The sequence below is a fragment of the Daphnia carinata genome, chromosome 1, assembly GCF_022539665.2.
Source record: "Daphnia carinata strain CSIRO-1 chromosome 1, CSIRO_AGI_Dcar_HiC_V3, whole genome shotgun sequence".
NCBI classification, from domain to species: Eukaryota; Metazoa; Arthropoda; class Branchiopoda; order Diplostraca; family Daphniidae; genus Daphnia; species Daphnia carinata.
This window is the reverse complement of record NC_081331.1, coordinates 12,864,005-12,887,652: the sequence shown is the minus strand read 5'-3', so window position 1 is coordinate 12,887,652 and position 23,648 is coordinate 12,864,005. Positions and strand designations below refer to the sequence as shown.

The window sequence follows — 23,648 nt, the reverse complement described above, 5'->3', positions numbered from 1 at the left end:
CCACAGCGGTAAGCCAATATAAACTATAGACAATACAAGTAAATAAATTTTTCAAGGCCCGTATGACAAAATGACTATCAGTTTTCTCATTTGAAAAGGCGCCAACGGGGTTAGCTGATAATTGGACGTGTCTCTGTTGGATTCCTCACGTAGAAGAAAAGGAAAGTCTGTATGCGTCCCAGAGCAAAAAGGGAAATCGGTCCTTAATTGTATAAGGAAAAGCCCCCCAAACAAAACTAGCTATGCTACACTTGACTTTTTTAAGGTATCAAGGCCACAACAGGGAGAAGAAAGGAAATTTAAAAGGGCTTTTAAGAAATCAGGTTTATCTCTTTGACATTCACCGTAACTTTTTAAAACCCTGTTTGATATATTATCGTTGCATGTTACGAACATATTGCGCAAATAGCGAAGCGTGAGAAGAGACGTGCATGTGCGTTGAATAATAAAGAAGGGAATAGTTTTTCATTTACAAAGCCAGCCACTGCCACGATACCTATACGTATTCATTTTGTACAATCTGTGGTTGAAAAATATCGTTGGCGTTATGCTCTCGAAAAACGTGAAACGAAAAAAGCTTATCAAACGGACGAACCTTAGATAGAGGCACAGCCTACTATCACCGAAAAAACTTTTAAAAATTCATGCTTGAGCTTTCTAGAATGTTTTTGACATAATGTGGGGGGAAAGGGTGATAAAAGCTTCTAAATAGTAACATTCTCCCGCTTGTTCATATTGATAAGGTTTTGGCCTTGTTGCTTGCAATATTGCTTTGACAATAGCTTGAACACTTTAAGGTTAAAAATTTTATTAGATATTTCAGAAATTGTCATTGAAATAAAGATCCTTAACATCGATTTTCTCCATTCGATTCGAATTCACAGAATAAAAACATCTACTCGAGAAAAAGGAAACTTGACAATGCCGTAAACTTGACTTTCGTTTTCAACGAAGAATTTGGCGGCATTCTGCTTCTTTTTTACACTTAACCTTGTGTAGTTTCAACAAAATCGAAAAACCTTGCGTGAAAAATGTTTTCATACTAAGTAATATTTTTCTTTGCGAATAGTTCACCTTCTCTTATAAAATGCCACTAGTGAGTCAAAGGACGTCTTCGTCGGGCCATAATGGTTTCACCAAAGGGGCCATCGTGAGAATTCACTTGAAAGATTTCATGTAAGAGAACTTAAACAGGGCAGTATTTGTTCTGTACTTATTTCCCAAATTACTATCACAGGACATATAATGAAGTGGAATTCATCCCTGGCCCAAATTTGAATTTAATTCTTGGTCCAAATGGAACTGGGAAATCAACGATTGTCTCAGCTATTTGCCTTGGCATGTCTGGGAAACCAAGTACCATAGCTAGAGCTAGTAATGTAAGTATCTGTTTGCTGTTTTTTTATCTAAAAATCAATGGCTGCATCTTAACATGCATTTTTTCTTTTTATGCAGCTTGCAGGCTATGTGCGTCATGGAGCCAATAAAGCCACAATTAGCATAGAACTTAACAACCCTGAAGGCCCAAACTTTTGTGTTGCGAGAGAAATAACATCAGAAAACAAATCCTCGTGGAAATTCCAAAATAAGGCTGTCACTAGTGCCCAAGTAAAAATAAAGTAAGAAATTGTTCACCAGATGAATTTTTTATAATTTTTGGCTATGTAGATTGAACAAATTATTCACAAACTTCATATTCAAGTTGATAACCTTTGTCAGTTTTTACCCCAAGAGCAAGTTCAGAACTTTTCACGTATGAAGGACAAGCAACTTTTGATTGGCACGATGAAAGCAGTTGGTACGTTTTTCTACTTCTTTTAATTTGTAAAGCTATCCGTTTTGGTAAGCTACAACTTTGTTTGTAGGAAAACCTGAACTGGAAGAACAATTTGAAGAGGTTAATAGTTCTTGCTGATAACTTATAAACATGTTGCATTTTCATATTTAACGCCAATTGTTGATATTATTTGATAAAGATGCAGTCTGCTCTTGGAAGTGAATCATTAAATCAGGAAAAAGATGAAGTGGAGTTGAAAAAGCTCCAGGAAGAGAATAAAAGATGGGAAAGTGATGTTAATAGTTTCAAAGAAAGAGAAACACTAAAATCACATGTTAAGATCTTGGAGAAGAAAAAAGTCTGGCTAACGTTTAAAGACGAAGCGCGACATTTTATAGAACTGCAAGAACAGGCAAAGGAAGTAGGTGCAAGGTATGATAGAGCTGCTGCCCATTTCCAGCCTTTAGAAAAACAAATAGCGGAGAAAGAAAGGACATTGCAAAACACAGAACATGCTCTGAAACTACAGGTACCACAGTTCCAAATTACAATTATTGACCGTTAAAGGGATTCCAAGTGGAGAATCCAGTTTTCTGATTCCACTACTTGGTACACAGCGGGAAAAATTCAACCAAAAAATGGGAACATTGAATCAAGAATTTTTCCGTGTCGATGCGCACAAGCAAAAGATGGAAACTTATGCCTCCGAACTGCAAACACAAAAACGTGCTGAAAGAAATCGTATAGAAAACGAAAATAATTTCCGTCAGCAAATTTCCAACTTAGAAAATGAAATGGAAGCGTTAAACGAACAAGGTATGTCTAAAAATAATTCTATTTAAGACTGCATTTTGTTTACAAAGATTTGATTATAGAACACTCTGCCGGTGATCGTCTAAGAGAAGTGGAATGTAAATTGAAAGAAATCAGCCCTCAAGAAACAGCTATTTCGCATAGAAAGCATCAAGTGGTAGAAGAAATGCGCCGGATAAGAAACGAAATAGCTGGTAATATCAACTGAAAATGCTACATGAAAGAGATTGAACTTAACAAAATAACCGACGTACTGCTTTCCGCAGAGTATCAATCCAAAATAAGAAACATCGAAGATGTAGACAGAAATCGTCTAAATATGCTCCGAGGAGAAGGGCTCACGCCGATTTATCATGCAGTCGTTTGGCTGCGTGAAAATAAAGGCAGATTTCGAGCTCCAATCTACGAACCACCTTTAATATCGGTAAAGAAAATGTTTTTCTATATTTGTTTCGAGAAGTGATCAGTTAACTATCATTTCAATTGACAAATATATGCAGTTGAGCGTGAAAAACAGCGCGATGGCCATGTATGTGGAAAACAGTATTGGCTTTAATGATTTGAAGGCGTTCTTCTGTGAAAACAAAGATGACAGTAATTATGCTGAAACAATAATTACTGCTAGGCCCATTAAGTGTCTTCAATTATTCTTACAGTGAATGACTTGATGAAGATCCTTCGAGAAGAAAAGAATCTGGCAATCAATGTGGTTCACTCACCAAGAAATGACAATGAACCGTCAACGTCTGAATTTCAACCGAGAATGGCCATATCTGATTTAAAGTAAGTGAAAAAGACCATTTTTTTTATTTAACTAATGGATACTATAGTTTTGACTTACACTTCGAAACAGGAATCTAGGGTTTTATTCGTTTCTTCGTGAATTATTCGTTGGACCCGAGCCTGTCGTTCGTTACCTTTGCAAAATGTACAAAGTTCATAACATTCCAGTTGGTGATCACAGAACATACGAAAATTTTGGGATCATTCGAGACCAATATGGTTCGCTGTTTTCCACTTTCTTTGGAGGTATAAACAGCAGCTTCTAAAAAGTATTCGGAAGGAATACCCTAACTTTTCTTCTTTCTGTATTTATGTATACCAGATAACAAATTGATTTCAATCAGAACGTCAAAGTATCGAAGAGATGCTATAACCCAAGTGTCAGAAGCTCGTCCATCAAAATTTCTTGGCCAATCCGTAGATGTGCATGCATTGCAGCAACTCCGTGCAACAATTGCAGAATTGGAGCAACGAATGGCAGAAGCAAAATCGGCTCATGATGGTATTTGCGAAGAAGAGACTGTAATCAACAGAACTCGCGAAAACTTACTACAACAAAAAAGAAGTTGTCAAACGATTACGGCGAATCGGCGTGTTGTAGCATCCAGACTTGAACGATTACGGAACCAATTGAGAATTTCTCAGAAGGATGCAATCGACCTTGATGCTGAAGAACGAAATGTTAAGAAAAAGTGCGGGGTAAGAACATCTGTTTCGTTTTCCGAAATCTGCCTATCTTTCATTGCCGTTTGCCTTTGATAAATTTATAGGTATCTGTTCGTACCTTCTCTGAAAAAATGAAAGACTTATCTGCCATCGTAGAACAGCTCCTAGTCTTGGACAGAGACAGGGAAGCCCTTCACATATTCATTGATGTCCTTCGCCTAGAAATTCGCATTTGGCAAACCCAATTAGCACAAAAAAAGGAGCAGATTAAAGTGTTAAAGGTAAGTTACGCAATTAGTATAAAGTTGGAATCACATATTATCCATGGAAATTTACGTTCAGGATGAGAAAGACGCAGCTGATCATTTGGCGCTAGAGACAAAAGTTAGAGCAAAACAAGCCCAAGAAGACTGTTTCCGAGATCTAAGAATCAGACGTGGAGAAGAATTGCCGCATGAGTTGCGTGAAAAGTTTGACACACTCCCTGCTACCATACTCGAACTCGATGATGCAATCGGTAGTGCAAATGCAAGAATTCAGTTAATGGGAAGAGCAGATGAACAGGTTTGTTCCAATGAATTCTTTCTATTCACACGAGCTATATCCTGAATTAAATTTCCCTTTTAGATCGTACGTGATTACGAACAAAGAGAAATCCTTATCGAACGGCTAACCCAAAAAATTTATAACCTGAACAACCGAGCTTCAACGATGAAAGAAAAAATGTAACTTTTCTGTTTCCAGTTTATTAAATTTTCCCTTGACGTGGGTTCGTTTAATTACAATGATCTATTTCGTAGGGACAAGTTGAAAGGAGAATTCCTTCCCCCTTTGCTAGAATTGGTGTCTCGCATCAATAATAGTTTTGGGCGATACTATGCCAGTATGAAATGTGCAGGAGAGGTGTGTTTGTATACCGGTGAAGGAAATGACGGGGTATAGTTTTTAGTTGGAACTTACATTTTAATGCCTTTTTAATAAGACATGCATAATCTCTCTATGTAGGATGATTTCAAGAACTATGGCATCAAGATTAGAGTAAAATATCGTAGTTCCGAGCCATTGCTTGATCTTTCAGCCAATCACCATTCTGGTGGAGAAAGAGCAGTTGCCACTGCCCTTTATATGTTAGCTATGCAAGAGTTAACTCAAGTGCCGTTCCGTTGTGTTGACGAAATTAATCAGGTTCGAATTTTAACGCATCATCCATAGGGTGTAAATTGTACACTACAATAATAAAATCTTCTTCGCCAGGGTATGGATCCAATCAATGAACGGCGTGTTTTCGATTTGCTTGTCGAAACGGCGTGTAGGGAAACAAGCGCTCAATATTTCCTCCTTACCCCAAAAGTAATATCATTAAAAATTAATGTTTCACATCAATTTTACAATCTTTTTTTACTTTACAGTTACTTCCCGGTCTAGATTACAGCCCAAACATGAAAATTCATTTTGTGCAAAATGGTGAATTTGTCTGCAACGAATGGAAAATAGACAAACATCTGCAAGCTATTCGAGCCATGAACGGCTAGTGATTTAGTTCGATAAATTCTTTTTCTTGCATTTTGTCAACGTTGAATCCGATTTACCTACAGTGCTTTTCGTGTGATTCAGAAATATACGTGTTATTCTGTTTAAATTGTGGTTTTTCGCGTGATATTAAAAAAAAAATGTTGAAGGATTTCTTATGGTTTTTATTTTTGTGATGTCTGCCATCTAGTGTACAGTAACTAAAGTGTGCAAAATAAAGAACAGTTCGTCTGCTTCGTTTTTTTTTATTTTTCAGGACCACACGTGTGTTAACTGATTGACAATCGTATTCGGTAGAGCATACAAAATTCGTCGTATAGTTCTAAATTTCTTTTGTTCCATCACGAGTCAACAGCAATGACTTCGTGTCAAATATGTAATGCGCAATCTTTCAAATACAAGTGTCCTACTTGCTTTATCAAGTTGTAAGTACATCCATGTGTTTAATATGAAACCATCAACATGATATTTTTTCGATAATCCTATTTATTTCTGCGCCTCACCATGTACAACGCCATCATTTAATTTAATGCACCTTCTTTATTTTTTATCTGTAGCTGCAGTGTCCTGTGCTTCAATGTACATAAAGAGTTACCTTGCGAAAAACCTGAAGTTGCCCCTCCACCTGAAAATCTCCCTGTTGAAAATCTGCCTTTGACTTACAGATTTCCAACCGCTGACACAGTGCCAGTTGAAAAGCTACAAGAATTGGGTATTTGATTTGTTTTGCAAAACCAGGAAGTATTCACTCTTTTTTCTTTTCCCCAGCCCACAGTGATGAGGTGAAAGAGTGCCTGTCTAATCCCCATGTAAGAAATATTCTGAAATCTTTGGTGCAGAGCCAAACACCAGAAACATCTATCACAAATGCAATGAAGGAGCCAATATTCCTTGAACTGGCTCTTGCTTGCTTAAAAGTTTGTGAGCCAGAAACATTTCAGCACGAATTAGGTAAGACATTTTGACGACGAAAGTTCCGTAAGTTGTGGGGAAAATAACTATTGGCAAACTTCTGTGTGGAGGAAACAGAAAGTGGGGTTCTTTTTCCGCACCATTAATGGTGATTTCATTCGTCGTCGTTGTAGTTGCAGCTAAAAACAAATTCTGGAGCTTATTGGGAAAAAACTGGCACTTCTCCAGCCCCAGAGAGTGCCAGAATGTCACTTAAAATTTATGAGACCCGGTCACGCAATAACTAACTTGGGTAGTAAGCTCCACAATGTTTAAAAAATCGAAAGATTCCGATCGGAGGCCAATGTCGTTTTTATGGCCGAAAGAGAACAACAGTTGGATAATAGAACTGAAGAAAACGACACTTTATTTTAACTAACCCTCTCACACGTCACGAAGTGTTATTATTCCGTTTTGTTTCCGGGTCAGACTTTTGTAATCATCTCGATTTTCAAGTTTGTTTTATGACGCCTACCACAATACCAGACGGTGCGTATCGAATCCGTTGCCAGCGGTAGAAAAAAAATCTTGCTCGCTGGATGTCGAGGTATAATTTCTCTCGGTGTGAACAACCTGAAACTGTTAGGTGGCTGTTGGATTGTCCTTTTGTTATCCTCATCACGATGCTTGATAAATTTATGTGAGAGTAAACCGATCACAATGGGAAAACTTTCACAACGTTTTCGTTGTTATAAAGTTGTATTTGTCTCATACTGCATAAGGAAAATTTTAAAAACCATAGTGTGGATCGAATCGCTACTATCCTTTTTAGGCATTGCCGTATTTCATTTCTGCGGCTTTCGTGAAGAATTTCATAATTGACATGGCGCTAGGAACGTAAGACTTTTCCTAATCTTAACGTGTGCCAAGCTGATACACCGCGACACAGTGAAGAAACGATTTAAAAAATAGCGTACTGTTCATAAATTCTCGTTTTTGAATGAGGCTGTCTGTGAGAAGTCCTTTAGAAATAGGGCGATAAGGAAGGTAAATACTGGGAGTTCTCTGGCGGAAACGAGGAAGCACTAGTTTTATTTTTCCTGTTCTACGTGTCCGCAAAGTAAATTATTCCACTTTTAAAGAGCCGCTTTGTTTTGGTCGTGAACTCTTGTGTAATCGATTGGGTTATACAGGATTTACTTATCTGACGGCACATGAAGCCTTTCGTCAGTTCCTGCACGAACGGCATGTAATATACTACCACGTCGAGAAGAAACAAGAATACAGTGGAAAATAGAAAAATAAATGTTTTAAATATGGGGTAGGTGATTAGGTGGATAATCGACTCCCGGGAATTGTCGGGCGCCGTTATTCGAGACACACTCAAACCGTTGATTAAATTACATGTGTTGTACTTACTTGCCCGTCAAATACCTCATCCTCACCCTTCAACTATCAGATTTCAGTGGTTGGCTGTCGCGACGTTTTCCCCTTGAACTTCTCATTTCTTGTTGTTGTTGAATAACTTAAAAGTTACACGAGTTCCACTGTTGAATTCCGACCGCCAGTGCCTAGACATTGATGTATGGTCAGCTATTTAGCAATGGATAAACACAAATTCTTCTATCTGAGTGTAGAAATACTACACACCCTTTCTCGATTAGTTATTCGTGACCTCAGAGGATTACAATTATTTCTGCCTTTTTATGATTTTTTTTGGTTGAGGCACAAGTTTTTTCTAATTGGAGAATGTCGAACTGAGGTTTTCCAGTCCCGTCAGAAAGATCCACGTGGCTTCCGGCTTTTGGAATAACAGAAATAGCCAGGAACCTAACAGAGATCGAATCTTCTTGAGCTGTTTAGTCCTCGGGTATTTTTCTGATGTTTTTGTTTATCTTATCTTCATTTTGTTTTGAAGGGTGCTGGGGGTGCTAGGGAGTCTGCTCGGGTTTCATTTTGTTTATGAAAAAATATTTTCAAGGGGAAAAAAGAGTCTACGGCCCTTAAGTGTGCGTGTGTTATTTCCTGGGCGACGAAGAACACACCCTCTTTCGACTTGGTGGGCCAGGCTTCTGTATGAAAAGTTTTTCATTTCTTCATTACCCTGCATATTCAACCGGATTCCATAGGTTTTTCGTTGAGAAAGTTGAAATTCCGATTTCGTTATTGCCTTTTAGGTAAGTTTTTTGTTTTCGATGATTGGGAAGACAGGTTTTTGCAGCAGATGAATATTTGAGTCACGTTTCTGGGTGAAAAACAACCCTGGACACAAAATGTGATCATACAATCAATCTACGTCTGTCCAGAAATTCGTTCTTTTTTCTATTATTTATGGGGCTTTTACTTCTTACTTGGGTTGTGTTACCATGGTTACGCCAATATAAATACCAGACAAAGCCATTGTCTGGGCATATCCTATATGGACCTCTTTCTGAAGCTGTCAACCAAACCATCGGCCTGAAATTCTCCCCTACTTTTTTTTCGAAACACCCTAAGGTCGTTACAAATGGGCTCGGGTCAACCCGTCAAAGATGAGGGCCGAAAGCCAGAAGAGGGCGTCGCTTGCTATAGTAGTATGGCGTCTCCCAGTATCGATCTCCTTTGTTAAAGACGCTCCTTGAAACGACAAAAGAATCTCTCTGATTTTATCAGAAAAACAAAACAAATAAAAAACATGCTTCCTTCCGATTCCTGCTTTGGCTTTTGGCTAGATGTCCCAGAAAATTGTTATCTGATTCGTACAACATTTAAGTTTTGTCGTCTACAATGAAATTCGATACCTGATAAACACGAGTGATATGTAGTTGTAATATGTGGCAAACTTGTTATTGGGAGGTCTCGTATTCGGATTTGTTAAACTTCATTGCTTTTTATTTTTGTTTATTAGATGCGGATTTGGATTGACGCCGAGTATATACGAAGGGAATGTTGTTCAGACAGTTGAGTTCTACCGGCTATCCAGTTGGACCGCGAGTGCCGATGGGAGCAGCAGCGTTGCCGTCCGACGCTGTGTGGCTTGACACCGCGACGTCCTTCAACAACAAACAATAACAATCACCCACATTGGGGCGTTGAACTATTTTACTGCTGGAAATATTCGTCTCTATTGTATTTCTCTCTCTGTGAATGTGTATACTTCAAGTGCTTCGAATTCTTGGTCTGTCTAAAACACGAGTAAGTTTCTATTTCCTTTTTTAGTTCATTTTACATGTGCATGAGAGATTTTTTGAATGGCGTTTCCTTGGCATCGACGAGATAGCGGTCGGTTGATGCCGGAAGGATTTCATCAACTCTTGAGACGATATTTGTGGTTGTCTGGTTTCAGCCATATCAATGTTTTTTCTTCAGGTTTTTAGATTGTTACTAAACTGTTCTTTTTATTTCACACACACACACAGGCTTTTGAAACTTCCTCAGCCGTGGAAGTTCGTTGCCTAATTTCAATGCATCCGTCCCGGAAGTGTTGTCGCCGGATGGCGAAATTTCAAAAGTGATTGTTTTTCCAGAAAAACAACAACATAAAAAGGATATACCATAAAAAACATTGAAGGTTGTTGTACCAGACGAAAAGGGAAAAAAGGATGAAACGGCCGACTTGTTTCAATGGTCTGGTGGTGATCGCGGCGCTAATAATGGTGCACGCGGAATGGATTCAATCCCATCCGTTACCCACACGATTCGATCCAGTGACGGAGTCGCACCTACGTCCGCGTAGGAGCACGCGCGATATCAACGACAATTTGGTGAGAATCTAAACGCAATTTTCTTGTACCGTCTGTCCCCTCTCGAGAAATTTTTCAATTGCATAGGTCATTTTTCAATGTGGGTTGCACTACTTGATGAATTGGTATAGACATGATTAGCCATCAGCTGGTTTTTTCAGTTGATTTAGAGCCAGGCGACCTCCAAGGGTGAAAGGAGGGCCTTGACCAACGGCCATGTCTGGTTTTCTGCAATGCGCGTGACTCACGGTTGTTCGTAGAATGTACCGACGAATCCACATCACAAAAAAAAAAAAGAAAAATACGTTATTTCAGAGGGGAAGTACGTGAGATGAGCCACGTTTCAGGATTATGCTTGGCGCCAGCATATGTAAATGATTTAGACTTTATACCTGCGGCACAATCCGTATGTGTTGTTTTAACAGCCACCCTATTGGGATTCCCATTGTAGATTGTCATTGTGCATGTAAATGTTTTTTCTTTTCTTTAAAAGTTGTTTTTGATATTAGTTAAATCCATTTTTAACGAAAAAAAAAAAAATGGTGAGCTCCTGCGCATCTCATATTTTATTCTTAAAAATGGGGGGATCGGTTATTTATGAGGTGCCACGTTCTGGATACCTTTCTTATTATCCCGATCATTTTTTTTTTTTACCTTCGTAGTCTCGTGTCATGGCTCACATTGTCAGAAGGCCACTCTAAAATGATTTAAATGTTAGGGAATGAGAGAAACGATGAAAAAATATAGAGAAAGAGAGAGTGTCTACGAGAATCGCGGACAATGGAATTTTGGAGGCCACAACCACTTTCACGCGTGAAACCTTCCTTTTAATGTTCTTGTTTTTTTTATTGAATCGATGACGTCATTGGAAATCTGAAAAAGTTTTTTTTAAATCCTAATCGAAGGAGCTACATGAGTATCGAATTAAAAAATCACATCGGTTCGATTCACTTTGAACTTGTCGTGACAATCTGTGTTCGTGATAGACGTCGAACCCCATTTATGTCTTGTATTCAGACCGCCTATTTGTGACGACTTAATTTGGAAAACCCAATTCTGGCTAAAAGTTTTTGATTGTTTTTTATATGGTGATGGGTGCGGTGCGGTTCTACTTCCATATCAGCGATTTGAAAGGGGCAACGTGAATTAAAGTTGACAGGTTTTCCGGGTCGTTAACTCGGTACATACAAACCCATCATTCACTCCATAATAGAATTAATCACTTGGTCAATTTTTCTTTTCGCTAGGTCAACAAGAAAAACTTACATAACTTTCCCAATTAGGGTAACCGCGAAACATTAGCGTTTTACATTTATGTTGTAGAGCGAATGTCAGAAAAGAATGATCGCTGGATGTAGCAGAGCCGAGTGAGTCACCATTGCGTTCAATATCGACCGGCTCTAGATCTACTGACGTAGCGTACGCCGCACCCTCTAAGGAACCCATAAAACTCTTTTTGTCGGCAATGGTGTATTGTGAATCACTTGTCAATGGGAGAGCCTTGAACGTGTTTAAGTTGAAGGTTTTTTGTCGGAAAAAAATAGAAAACTTTGTTTCTCATTTCCGGGCATTATGTTAAATCATAAAAAGACAAGCTAGCATAAAGGGTATGTTTTTAACGGCTGTGTTCCGGAGGGGGGTTGCAGAACATCGGTTCACCAAGGTAACATCCACCACACTCTACACACAACATGTAGCCGAACAATAGGCGAGAAAAAAAAAACTATGTAACAATAGAGTATTTATAGAGAGGGTTTTCTACCCCACGCCGATATATGCATTTAAATGTCAGCCATTTTGGAACAAAAAAAAACGGTCGAGTTTAAAAATGGGTAAGGGTGTCCGTGGTTTCTTCGACACCCAAACCTCTCTCTCTCTCGATGTGTATTTTAGGCATCACGAACTTTCATTTAGTGCTCGCCGATGTATTTAGGCCGGCTAGGGACGCAGTCGTCAATGACCGAACATCATGAATCTGCTAGACCTACAGAAAACGATCTATCAACGGTTGTTGTTGTTTTCTTTGGCAAAAGTGTTGCTACCCCAATAGATGTTTGGCACCGATACAAAACTCCGTTGTCTCGGAAGCAAGACATCAGTTGTCATCAGACGAAAAAACATATTATTTGTTTCCTCTATTATTTCGGGATTTCCAGGTAAATTTTTGTTTTACTCGACACGCTGTATTGCCCATAAAGGTGGCCCAGTATCCGTTAGAAAAGTCAGGGAAAAGCGTGATCATTAAGTACTCTGATAAAAGAGTAGGGCGTATTCCGCGCCCGATGGCAACAAATCCTCCGCCCGTCCTGCTAAACCACCATCCGTTCCATTTGACGATGAATTTAATGCGGTAATGATGGTGACGCTGTGTTTTTCCTCACGCACACATTCCCCAGAGCTTATTCAATAGCTTTAAAAGCCTCGTGTAGCGCACCGTCGTGAACGAATGACGAACGGCTGTTTGAACAACTGCCACAGACGACCAGATGTCTGTCTCGTCCGATGCCGACACGCAAAGACCCCGCCCCACACCGTTCCGCTCATCGATTTCTCTATCACATGATAGAGGATGAACTTTGCTCCTATCTTTCTAGTGTGCGCCGATTATTTTAACGAGATGGATAGTGACGTACTTGACTTCTCCAGGACTAAACATTTTTCAAGAATATTTCTAAAGAATGCGGGGGAAATTTTTGTTCTGTCGGGACGGAAAATTACGGAAGAGACAGTGTGGGTGGATGTGATTTTGCAATGAATGAAGTCAGAAGACTGGAACCCGGATTTTTGGCTATTGGTGAGCTATTCTTGTCGGCCCACCAAGTTTTGGGAACAGCTGGGCACGGCTGTCACTATTTTCAACAATCGTAACAGACACCAGGTGGACAAAGCAACACAGTACGTTTTTCGCGAGAACGAAACTCAATGTCGGACAAGCATTTTAATTAGATTTTTTTTTTGGGCCCATCATAGCTCAACGGTTACTTAAAAAGTCTCTTTCGATGGCTAATTAGGAGACTAAATATGAGAATGGGCGGTTAACTGTATATGGTCTGGATAGATGTGCCCAATAAATTCATGTCTGAAAGCATAACCTGATGTCGGATATGGTTGTGGTGCATTGACTTGCGGTCAGCGAGTCTGCTACGTTCACCCGGCATTTCCGCCTTGAAATTAGATTTTTATTTGGAAAGTTTCTGCTTGTTTGGTTCTTATTTTGCGCTGTGGCTTCGAATTAATGTTTTAAATTGACTAGAACACTGCACACACAACTTAAAATAATTCTCTCAGCCGAGAAATATTTACAGGTGCATAATATAACGGTCAAGCAAGTGAAGCAGATTCAAAATTTGAATGACATTGACGTGATTCGAACATGCAACCTTCTGATCTGGAGTCAGACGCGCTACCGTTGCGCCACGCAATCGATGTTTAAGTTTTTCCTTTAGCTAACCATAATCGTTAAATATGAAAAGCATCTTTCAGCGATTCTGCTTTTCGTTATGAATCTAGCAATTCAGAATCAAACATCATCAGCTTTATATATAGCTGTCAACTCAGTGATGAGGCAATCTGGTCAAAGACCAACAAGCAGACGCCAGACTTGTTTCTTCCCAAAAATGTTTACCAGTTTCTGCCCAGTTTCTATAAAGGCGTTTATTGTTAAAATTTATTCGACTCTTCAGAAACGTCTGAAAGTTTCTACAATTGGACGAAATGGCCTTTCTAAATGTTTTATGTGTAACAGCATGTGTTCATTATACATGCAGTGTCGATTCACCGTAGAAACCTTTTGGTTTAATTAAAAGCAAACTTCTGTTTTCTATAAGATTAAAATAACGAGTTTTGTTTACGTTTTCAATACTATAAATGGAACGGATATTTTCTCCTCCCGTTCTGGGAGGTATCGTTAAGGCTTGGCCCGGAAACACATAATAGAGTGTGACGCATTAAACGGACAGTTTTCTTTTTCTACTGCGGTAGCCTTTTCTTTCATTGTCTGTTCGTTTCATTTTGAGTTGAATAGCTTTTTTTGGTATGACCTTATTCGGCTAAGACATACCAAAAAAAAAAACACATGGGAACTGCCTGAAGTGGTATGATTTCGACAGCTTTATGTTTGACGTTATAAAAGTAGACATTCTTTCAACATAAGTTATGTTGAAGCTTCTCGCGAATTCCCAAGTAATAACTGAAAGCAAAACAGAAGGGTTTAAATTTATAGTTGAATAGGATGAACCTAAAAATAGTTTGATGTATGTATGCTTATTAAAATTTAACTAAATTAATCTTCTTTTTTTTTACAGCTGATGTTTTTGATGAGCTTCGGCTACTTACCACAGTCGGATTTAGAAACTGGAAATTTACGGACGGAAGACCAGGTCAGGGATGCCATCAAAACCATGCAGGTATGGCCCAATGGGTGATCCAACTGTGTTGAAATTCTTTTTAAAGCAACTGAACATAAAATGTTTCCTATATGAAAATTTCTTTAAAATCAAATTACCAGGGCCAACTCTTCTCGGGTTTTTCATTTATTTGGTTTCCTTTTTAAATGCGAGGATCAACACTAGAATTTAGATAGATACATTCCGAAGCTGTTAACAGGCCCATCCATCAGATGATATTGATGTCAAGCTGTTCAGCCTTGCATCTCAAAGCTTCACTTCGTTTGCATTAAGAAAAAAAAAGAGGAATGATGATATTTTCTCCCATTCCTCACCGATTGTTGATCTACCGTCGATTTACGTTGTTACACATCAACGAACGCATTGTTTTTCTGATTGTCAGCTTCCTTTACAAGAAGGGAGATGGAGGGATATACCGAGAAAAATTAAGAGTTGGATTTGTTGTTGTTCCGAATTATCTTTCGGTCAGGAGATAAGGACATGCTATGAATGACATGAATATTGATGCTGTTTACAGGCATTTGCCCATATTCCTGTCACGGGGATAGTTGACGAAGCGACACGTGAGCTGATGAAAAAACCACGCTGCGGGCTGCCCGATATTAACTCGGACTCTTTTAGAGCAAAGTATGACTATCACTTTTCTTTCTGTCTGTTTTTCTTCACGAAACGTGACTGGCGATCAAGCGGATACTATTTCGTTGAGATTCTTAGCACGTCGTGTATAAGACGACCACTAGATGGCAGTTCGAATGCACGTGCTTGCTCACTTGAATAAGTTTCTCATTCGAGTCGCGTTTCGTTTCGCTCAACGTTACCACTGCTTAATACTTAAACGAAATTTGATTCTCTTTTTCTGTGAAGACGGTCACTGGGCAGCCGAGAAGAACACGAGACGAGACATAGGCTGCGACATCAAGCTTCGAGGACTACGCGAAATAAACGTTACACTGTCCAAGGTCAACGATGGCACTACACCAATTTGACATGGAGGTGAGACACCTTTTTTTTCTAGCCATTTTTGCCTCCATTTTTTCTATTGAGAAGAAAGACTTACCCTCTTGAAAAGCCTCACCACGTTTTTACTATCGTTCGTTTTGGCAGACCCTTTCGTTATTTTATTCTCCTTTAGGCTTTTGTAACTGCCTGGGTCATGTGTTGAATATCAGCCCATAGACGGGGAACTCATTTAAGTTTGATGACTTTCTTTCGACCTTGACGGGCAATAATCGTAAGAAATCATTTTGAATAATAGGAAACAAATAGAGTTGAGGGTGTCACGCTAGTTTAACAGTTCGGTCGTTATGGAATTTTTTATAGTCTGTAGCTAAATGAGTGTTTGGCTCAATTGACCAGCGATGGCTGAAGATATCGTTGATTTTAACGCGAAATTTTGTTTTAGTACTTTCTGTCTGGTGTAAGATTTACAACAGGCATGACCTCGTTTTTCTTTCTTGCTTAGATGTTTTTGTTCCCACACGGTCTTTTCATCACCCCCGAGTCCTGTGTTAAAAGTTAAAAAAAAAACTACGTCACATTTTACCCTCTACCACCGGGTTTCAAACTTTGGACCAACAGTTCGAAGGTTCTTTCCCTTTTTGTTTTTCTGCCACCCTTGTAAGATGGTCATACTTTTCGCCCGAGGTCATCGGCCTTTTTTTTTGTTGTCTTTTTTGCCCATTTGTCCCATACGAGATGGTTTTGAGAAAAATCAGATCCAATTAGAACTAATGTTGCCATTACCGATAAGGTTTACCACATGTAGGAGATGGAAATGTGTGACATGGTTCCAGATGTCACTGCTTGACCTGTCAGTCAACACGTGAGGAATGTTTCTTTTGTTGAGAGGGTTTGTTGAGGGTGGATGGAAGAAAAGGGGCGGGAGACGCAACGACTAGCATTCTGATTGGTCGGCCAAAGAAATAGAGACGGGCACAGAGCGCAATTATTTTATTCTTCTTCTTGCCCCTCGTCAGTTGCGAGGTGGTCGGCCCCTGGGATGGATGCTGTTCTCTAACCTCAAAGAGTTTATAGGAGAACTTTGAACTCTTCTTCTTTTAAAAATTTTTATCTGATGGGTTCGTATTTTATGGTTTGGCAGTTTCACTTTCTGCGACTTTCCTCGTTCAATTTGGTTGTGGTGTGGTTTCCAAACAAATATGGCCAATTTTTGGTCACTTTCTGTTTCGTCACAACCTCCTTGAGTGAGTGAAGTAGCGAAAGACAATCATCGCCGTTATCACGTTCCTACTTTGAAAATTGTACGTTCTTGATGTTGACGAAGAAACATGAACGCGTTTGTTATGCGATATTCATACCCAAGGTCCCTGTTAGCATTATGTCCCTTTTATTTCTCGTCTTTTGTGCTTTCTGACGTGGAATTGAATAGGTCAAAGAAGCGCTTAAAGAAAAAGAAAACTCATGGAAATATTTCCATAGGGGTGATATTTCACTCCACTGTAAATACAATTTTCTGGCTTCAAACATAATGTGAAAAACTTGGCGTTTAATAAACGAAGTTAATCAACAAGTCTGTTTTGCTCAAATGTGACCAGCGGAAGTAATCTCCATAATTGTGAGGAGGAGGGAGAGAAGGGGGGGGGGTTCAATAGCAACCGGCTGTCGAGGGAGGGGGGTTAGCAATTTTTTACAATCTTCCTCTGACCCATTTTTGACCAACCAGGGTGGGGGGCTGAAGATATCCAGGTCGTTGAACCTTATTTTTATTATTATACATCTCCCCCCTTGAAAATAGAATCCCCCCTCTTTTTCTTTCTCCTCGCAAAACATCTGTGTTTTCCTTGTAAGAACACAGTTCCAAATTTTGACGGTTGTTGAACCTTTTCATGCTTTTGATGTAACTTGAAATGAAGCAGAGGCCTATAGAGAAACCATAAAAATAAGACCCGCATTCCATTAGGTCATTGGATACTTAACGTCGAGATTCTAATAACGCTTACGATGTAGCTGTGGTGCGTAACATGATATTGGCAAAAAAAAAAATTGAATTCCAAAATGTTTTTCTGAATTCTTTCACGTGATCAGAAAGAGAAACCTAGTCAAACTGTTTTGTCACTCTTCTATTGTTTTACAATAAAATGTATTAAACCGTTAAAATAAAACCAGGAATGACATCTCCGCAGTGTATGAAAACATTCGAATTTTTGAATCTATTGAATGATTACTAACTGCCTATTAAAGTAAGTTTGCTCTGAATGTATACGAGTACTTAATTAGTAGGTTACTCAAAAAAACATCGAAGCGGGTGTACTGCCCTGATTGCCGCTTATTTAGCTCTACTTATTTGTGCGCAACAGATGACTGACAACATAGGGGTCGAATTGTTAAGACTTAAAAAAGAATATCTTTACGCGTGATTTGTCCATCCTCGCCCTATGCGTCCTACTGCTTCGTAATAGATGTAAAAAAATCGAATTTCCCGCTAGTGTTACACATCGTTGATTGGTTAGGACTTACTGAAGCCATCCTGTCGTATCCTGGGGGGGGCCTTATCGTGGCAGCGTTCTTTAGATGCAGGAACACAAGAAAGGAAACGTATCTGCCGAACGGATGTGGGCGTTTCCGCGCAAGGAAAATTACCAGGACCCGCCCATGTCAGGAGACTAGCGACGAATTTGACATCTGTTGCTAATTTCTAGTTAGGATTTTTTGTGTTTTGGCAATGGGGTCTTAGTTTGTTTACCGATTCCCATTAGAACCATCTGGGTAACATCACCATTATTTTATTGACGATGAATGAAGCATTTGATTTTATTTTTAGTACTTTTATAAATTTATTATGAATTCGACATAATGAAAACAATTTTTGATTTTTTTTTTTATAGTTTACGGAGAGGAGCGAAATCCAGCGACATGGAAAATGGACACATCCGCTACCAGGTGCAACGGGCACTCAACCTGTGGCAAGCGGCTTCTCGACTCACCTTTACCGAAGTCAACCGTGATGACGCCGACATCCGCGTCTCGTTCCATTCGTCAGTGTCTTGTTTCTTAATTATCAGTGAACCAGTTAAGCCTATAATTTCTAAAGGAAACCTTATTTTTTTATCATAGGGGATTCCATAACGATGGTTATCCGTTTGATGGTAAAGGAACACTGCTGGTATACAATTTTTAAAATTAATTTTAAATGGAAAGGGATTTTATTTCAATCATTTTTCAACAGGCTCATGCTTTTTTCCCCGGATCTGGTCTTGGTGGAGATGCCCATTTCGATGATGAAGAACCATGGGTCCCAGATGATGCCAACCAAAGTAAGTTTTCAATGTATTTCGTAAAGCAATCTTACACATAAGATACCTTTTTTTTTCTTTTTGGCGTGGAACTAGATTCAGAATTGAGTTTTTTTGCCGTAGCGGCTCACGAGTTTGGGCATTCGCTAGGACTGTCCCATTCATCTGTACAAGGCGCTATCATGTACCCATATTATCAGTCAGTGGGTGGAAACTATTCCCTCCATTCCGATGACATTACCGGAATTCAAGCCATTTACGGTACGATAAAAGACGAGATAAATATCGTTCGCTCGTATTCATCATTGGAATTTTCCGGGTCTTAACAGGCAGTCGAAATGAAGGCCGAGTGACTAATCCGGCTTTACGGCCGACTACAACGACGACAACCACTCGTAGTCCAAGACTTCCAGACAAACCCGAAATTCCTACTAAACCCACTCATCCGACCAAAAAGCCCGTCCATCCGCCCAAACCCCATCCCCGTCCTCCACACGCAGGACGTAAGCCCAGCACATGCGATACCTCATACGACGCCATCTCTATAATAAGACGTGAACTATTTATCTTCAAAGACAAAGTAGGTTTTTCATGAATTCTATTTTACTTTACAAATGGAAACACCACATAAAAATCTATTGGATAAATTTATAGTATTTCTGGAGAATCGGCCCCAATGGCTTGGAGGCCAATTACCCGGTGGAAATAGAGCGTTTCTGGAACAATTTGTCCTCCAACTTATCTCACATTGATGCCATCTACGAGAAGCCGTCTGGTCAGCGAGAGATGGTCATCTTCATCGGGAAACAGTATTGGATTTATCCAAACAACGATCAAGGTCGTGGACCGTTTCCGTTGACCGATTTGGGTTTACCTGCCAACCTGGAAAAATTGGATGCAGCCTTCGTGTGGGGCCATAACGGAAAAACCTATTTCTTTAGTGGGACAATGTATTGGAGGTAAGCAATATTTAACAATGTCGTTCTATAGCGATAATCATGCAATTTTATGGGAAACATAGATTTGATGAAGAAACGGGTAAAGTGGAGTTAGACTATCCTCGAGATATGTCCATGTGGAAAGGTGTACCCTATAATATTGATGCTGTTTTCCAGCATACAAACGGTAAAGCTTTGAATGTAAAATATTAAAAGTCTACTGCCTACTAAACGATGAGTATCGATTCCGTTAGGAAAAACATACTTCTTCAAAGGCAAAGTCTTTTGGGAGTTTAATGATAGGCGGATGAAGGTAGTCAATCCTACTCCATCTTTATCAGCGCCTTATTGGATGAGTTGTCCGACTGGGATGCAAACTTTGGAAGAAGATTTGAATGCGGGACCGGGCGAAGGCCGCTACCAAGTAGTCGATATTATAGCTTCTTCAAATTCAATTTCTGCAAGCCCTGCAGCTGGGTTTAGGTGGTGCTTACTTTCTTGCCTCTTACTCTGGTGGTTCATTGATGATTCATGGTGAAAAAAATTATAATAAAAATCATTTTAAGTTTTTTAAAAGCCGCAATTTTCATCTGTGATAATATACCACTTGAACTAGAGCCACCTTCTCTGACTAAACATGTTATTATCTAAGATTTATTTGCACGTGCTTGTTTATTCCTAATCCTTATTTATTACAATGCATTTGGTTTTTAGTAATAACCATTTTTCCTCCCTATATAAAATAAATGTGTCTTTTTTTTGTAACAGGATAGCTATAGACTGCCACTTTGCTTGAATATATGTTGGGCATTTGCTGAAAAATATGTGCTACTTCACAAATGAGAAGCTTTCATCGGAGGTGTAACAACCAACTGCCACCAATCAGGACGCGCCTTCATACTGGATGCCATAGATTCTTCTAAATGGCGATAAACTTGGCCGTCGGAATGTCCTAGTGCAGAATTAAGAGCAAAGTCTGATGGCGCGATGGCGTCGACTAGGGCGACGGCTTCAGGTTTCAGTCGTTCGCATAACTGCTCTATAGCCGCTTCCAGAGCTGCGCTTGTGTTAGGCTGGAAATATCCTCCTTGGGTAAGGGCTGATATGTTTTTCATCAAATTTGTTGCACCGAACAAGGCAGTTAGCAATTTCAATACAGCCCTCAACGGCTCGGGGATGTTTGGATCGTTTAGCAGCCTCAACATTCTGATCAAGAACAGAGCTTCACAATAGGCGATGCTCAGAGGGCGATAGTAATATGCTTGCGCTTGATTTTTGGCAGTAAAAGCATCGAGCTTTTGTCCCATTAATTGCTGGATCCTGGCCGCCGTTGAACGAAGTAGATGGCAAACGACGAACTGGTAGGCATCCAATAAAGCTAAACAGATGGTGATGATCAGATCGTGCTGAAATAATTGAATTAAGCTATGGATTACCTTGGGGTTCAAACCATTGGTGCGGAGTATTTAAATTACATTTAGATTTCAGAATTGATTCAGCAGAGTCCAGATAGGTAGCAGAACCGAGTGGGGTGTAAGGAGCGATACTCTGGCGACGCTGGACCAGTGACCAAAGGTTTAAAAGCCAATTTGCTGTCTGTTGGAGCAACACGTTATTGTCACCTTCATAGGTGCAATTGGCATCGTTGTCCTCGCGTATGTTTCCCAGTCCACTAGCTGTGAAAACCAATAACTACACGTCCAATGGTTAACTGATTTAAAGGAGACTATGTACCCGCTAGATATCCATGACCTCCGCAGGCCTCTCGACATTCCTGAACTCCATTTTGAGCCAACCAGGCTGACAGAGGTTTGGACGATGACGATATGGCGTGAATTTCTGCACCTACCGCAGCCTTGTAGCGAGAATACAAGGGGTAAAATATTTTAATAAGTCGATTACGCAGTTTATTTTTTTTAAATACCAGCTGGTCTGGATTTTCTTTGTTCATCATAGCTCGTTGCATGTCAGTAAAGTCTTTGCGGAACGTACGGGTAAACTGGAGCAAGACATAGGCAGCTCCCTGATAAAGTAAGGAACGATTCAGTCATTCAATCTGTAATAACGTGATTAGATTTTCATACTTACCAGGTAGGGAAATAAGCGCCATTGCTGTCAATGATGAAAAGAACAGATTACAAATTTCTTTTGCAGATAAAGCGCACCATTTCACAAAACATTACCTGCAATTGATATTCTATTACAGGTAACTCTGAATTGCTACCGTCTTCCGGCCCAAATTGTTGCCGGACAGCGGAGTAGCGAATTCCTATAGTAATAGCTTTGATTAGGTTAGCTGTTGCCATGCTTGCGATGCCAACGCGTCCAGCTGACAGCGTACCCAACGACGCCCCTTTATTTTAGAATAAACAAAGATCAGTTAGTTGATGTGCTCTAGGATTTGAGATATCACGAACTCACCGAGACGCTTCTTTTTATCTTTGAAGGGCGATATATACGTGCCAGATTCATTCACGTCTCCCGTTCGATTAAGCAACGCAACGCGTGGTACACGGTACTGGTTGAGAAGCATCACCCTTTATAAAACAGCTTGAGCAAAAGAAATGGGTATAATTGATTGGAATAATTACCCATTGTCAACACCATTTAAACCAAGTTTTTCCCCCATGTCACCGATCGTTACCCCAGGAAGATTTTCAAATGTATTTGTATCGCGAATTTGGATAAAAAAGGCATGTAACCCATGATTTTCACCATCGGGTGTGAACAGCGTAGCAAAAACCACAGCATGGGTTGCAGTTTCACCTGTGTGGATCGGTTGGTTGGTTGAGAAGTATATTATTTATTGTATATTTTATACAAAATAAATAAAATGATTACCTAGATTGCCTGCCCAACATTTAGCTGCCTGAAAGTCCGGAGTGTGAAGAACAAACTCTTGGGTCTTCACGTCAAAAGTCGCTTTCGTTCTCATTGCTTTCGTGTTTGTGCCATGACTTATTTCTGTAAGGCAGAAGCAAGCTCCAATCTAGAGGTATATATTCATCCCCCAAAAATAAAAGATTTGTTTTAAATCTATCATTACAGTTGACAAGCTGAGGTGGCTACCTCTTTATTCATTAGTCTTTGGATATCATCAAAATGTCTTTCTGATCCCATTCCGTACAGGGCTGACATAGCAAAATTGTAGAGCAATTGGAGTTTCACAAGAACACTCCACTCATACTGTCCAACAGCCATAACATAGTTGTCAAACTATTCAGTAGAAAAGAAAAGTTTTAACAAAATGTTTGCATATTTTTGGGGGGTAAAAATTCAAACCAGTTCTGGTCTTCCCACCATATGCCTTGTTGGCATAAAATCATACTCTGCAAGTTTCCGAGCCCGTTGAAAGACAAGGTGACGAGCTTCTTTTAGAGTAAGTTTGGAAGTAGAGTGGGCAAAGAGAGGGTCTTTCTGGAGGGTGGACCATATCTTATGCTATTATTGGTAAAATGATTAGTTGTGTGAAAGAAAGGGGCATAGTTAATTTGCCTACTTTTAAAATCAAAGCATCCTTGCCTTGAACCAATAAACACATTTCCTTCCAATTAAATGACGCCTTGCTTCTGTATTTGCAAAGAGGCCCATGAGGGAAATCTTTCAGAATTTCTTTTAGTTCTGGTTCCATCATGAATCTTAAGGCACTACTGTCAAGGCTACAAGGCTTTACTAAAATGATTTTGCCACAAATGATGTTACTTGGCTGGCTTTTTATCACAACTATCTATGTGTAAATCGTCTTGATAACAAGTTTCAATCAAGTGTGCCCAGACACTACGTATTATCAAAATAAACAAACAAATGAAAGACAACAGCAGACGACACGGAGGCCACAACGTTTTAGCTCGATTTCGACCTTCCAGTAA

At 39.6% G+C, this 23,648-nt stretch overlaps 3 protein-coding genes across 3 annotated transcripts; 2 read left to right on the top strand and 1 right to left on the bottom strand.

Moving 5' to 3' along the window:
* The first annotated feature begins 919 nt into the window (after positions 1–919).
* Positions 920–9,971, top strand: LOC130691305 (structural maintenance of chromosomes protein 5-like). The gene is given in 24 exon segments (XM_059496886.1): positions 920–1,176; positions 1,238–1,379; positions 1,456–1,608; positions 1,669–1,798; positions 1,866–1,903; positions 1,974–2,306; positions 2,395–2,593; positions 2,653–2,784; positions 2,857–3,014; positions 3,091–3,184; positions 3,247–3,373; positions 3,444–3,619; positions 3,696–4,124; positions 4,127–4,320; positions 4,382–4,603; positions 4,667–4,764; positions 4,840–4,975; positions 5,045–5,224; positions 5,294–5,389; positions 5,449–5,507; positions 6,127–6,281; positions 6,338–6,520; positions 9,348–9,634; positions 9,859–9,971. Coding segments are annotated over 23 exon segments (3,540 nt in total). The 5' UTR covers positions 920–1,087; the 3' UTR covers positions 9,365–9,634; positions 9,859–9,971.
* LOC130691252 (matrix metalloproteinase-2-like) lies at positions 9,873–20,396 on the top strand. Its single transcript, XM_057514165.2, has 12 exons — positions 9,873–10,203; positions 14,487–14,588; positions 15,106–15,215; positions 15,453–15,581; positions 18,434–18,583; positions 18,663–18,711; positions 18,775–18,862; positions 18,938–19,102; positions 19,171–19,421; positions 19,496–19,800; positions 19,863–19,966; positions 20,034–20,396. The coding sequence occupies exons 1-12, from the start codon at positions 10,042–10,044 to the stop codon at positions 20,315–20,317; spliced, it is 1,899 nt and encodes a 632-aa protein (XP_057370148.1). The 5' UTR covers positions 9,873–10,041; the 3' UTR covers positions 20,318–20,396.
* A 36-nt stretch (positions 20,397–20,432) lies between these two features.
* LOC130691307 (peroxisomal acyl-coenzyme A oxidase 3-like) lies at positions 20,433–23,641 on the bottom strand. The gene is made up of 12 exons (XM_057514233.2): positions 23,279–23,641; positions 23,062–23,220; positions 22,849–22,995; positions 22,621–22,768; positions 22,371–22,545; positions 22,201–22,316; positions 21,963–22,132; positions 21,868–21,891; positions 21,704–21,802; positions 21,514–21,634; positions 21,216–21,455; positions 20,433–21,157 (listed from the first exon to the last, which is right to left on the bottom strand). Exons 1-12 carry the CDS (start codon positions 23,411–23,413, stop codon positions 20,613–20,615), a joined length of 2,079 nt encoding a protein of 692 aa, XP_057370216.1. The 5' UTR covers positions 23,414–23,641; the 3' UTR covers positions 20,433–20,612.
* Positions 23,642–23,648: the final 7 nt, after the last annotated feature.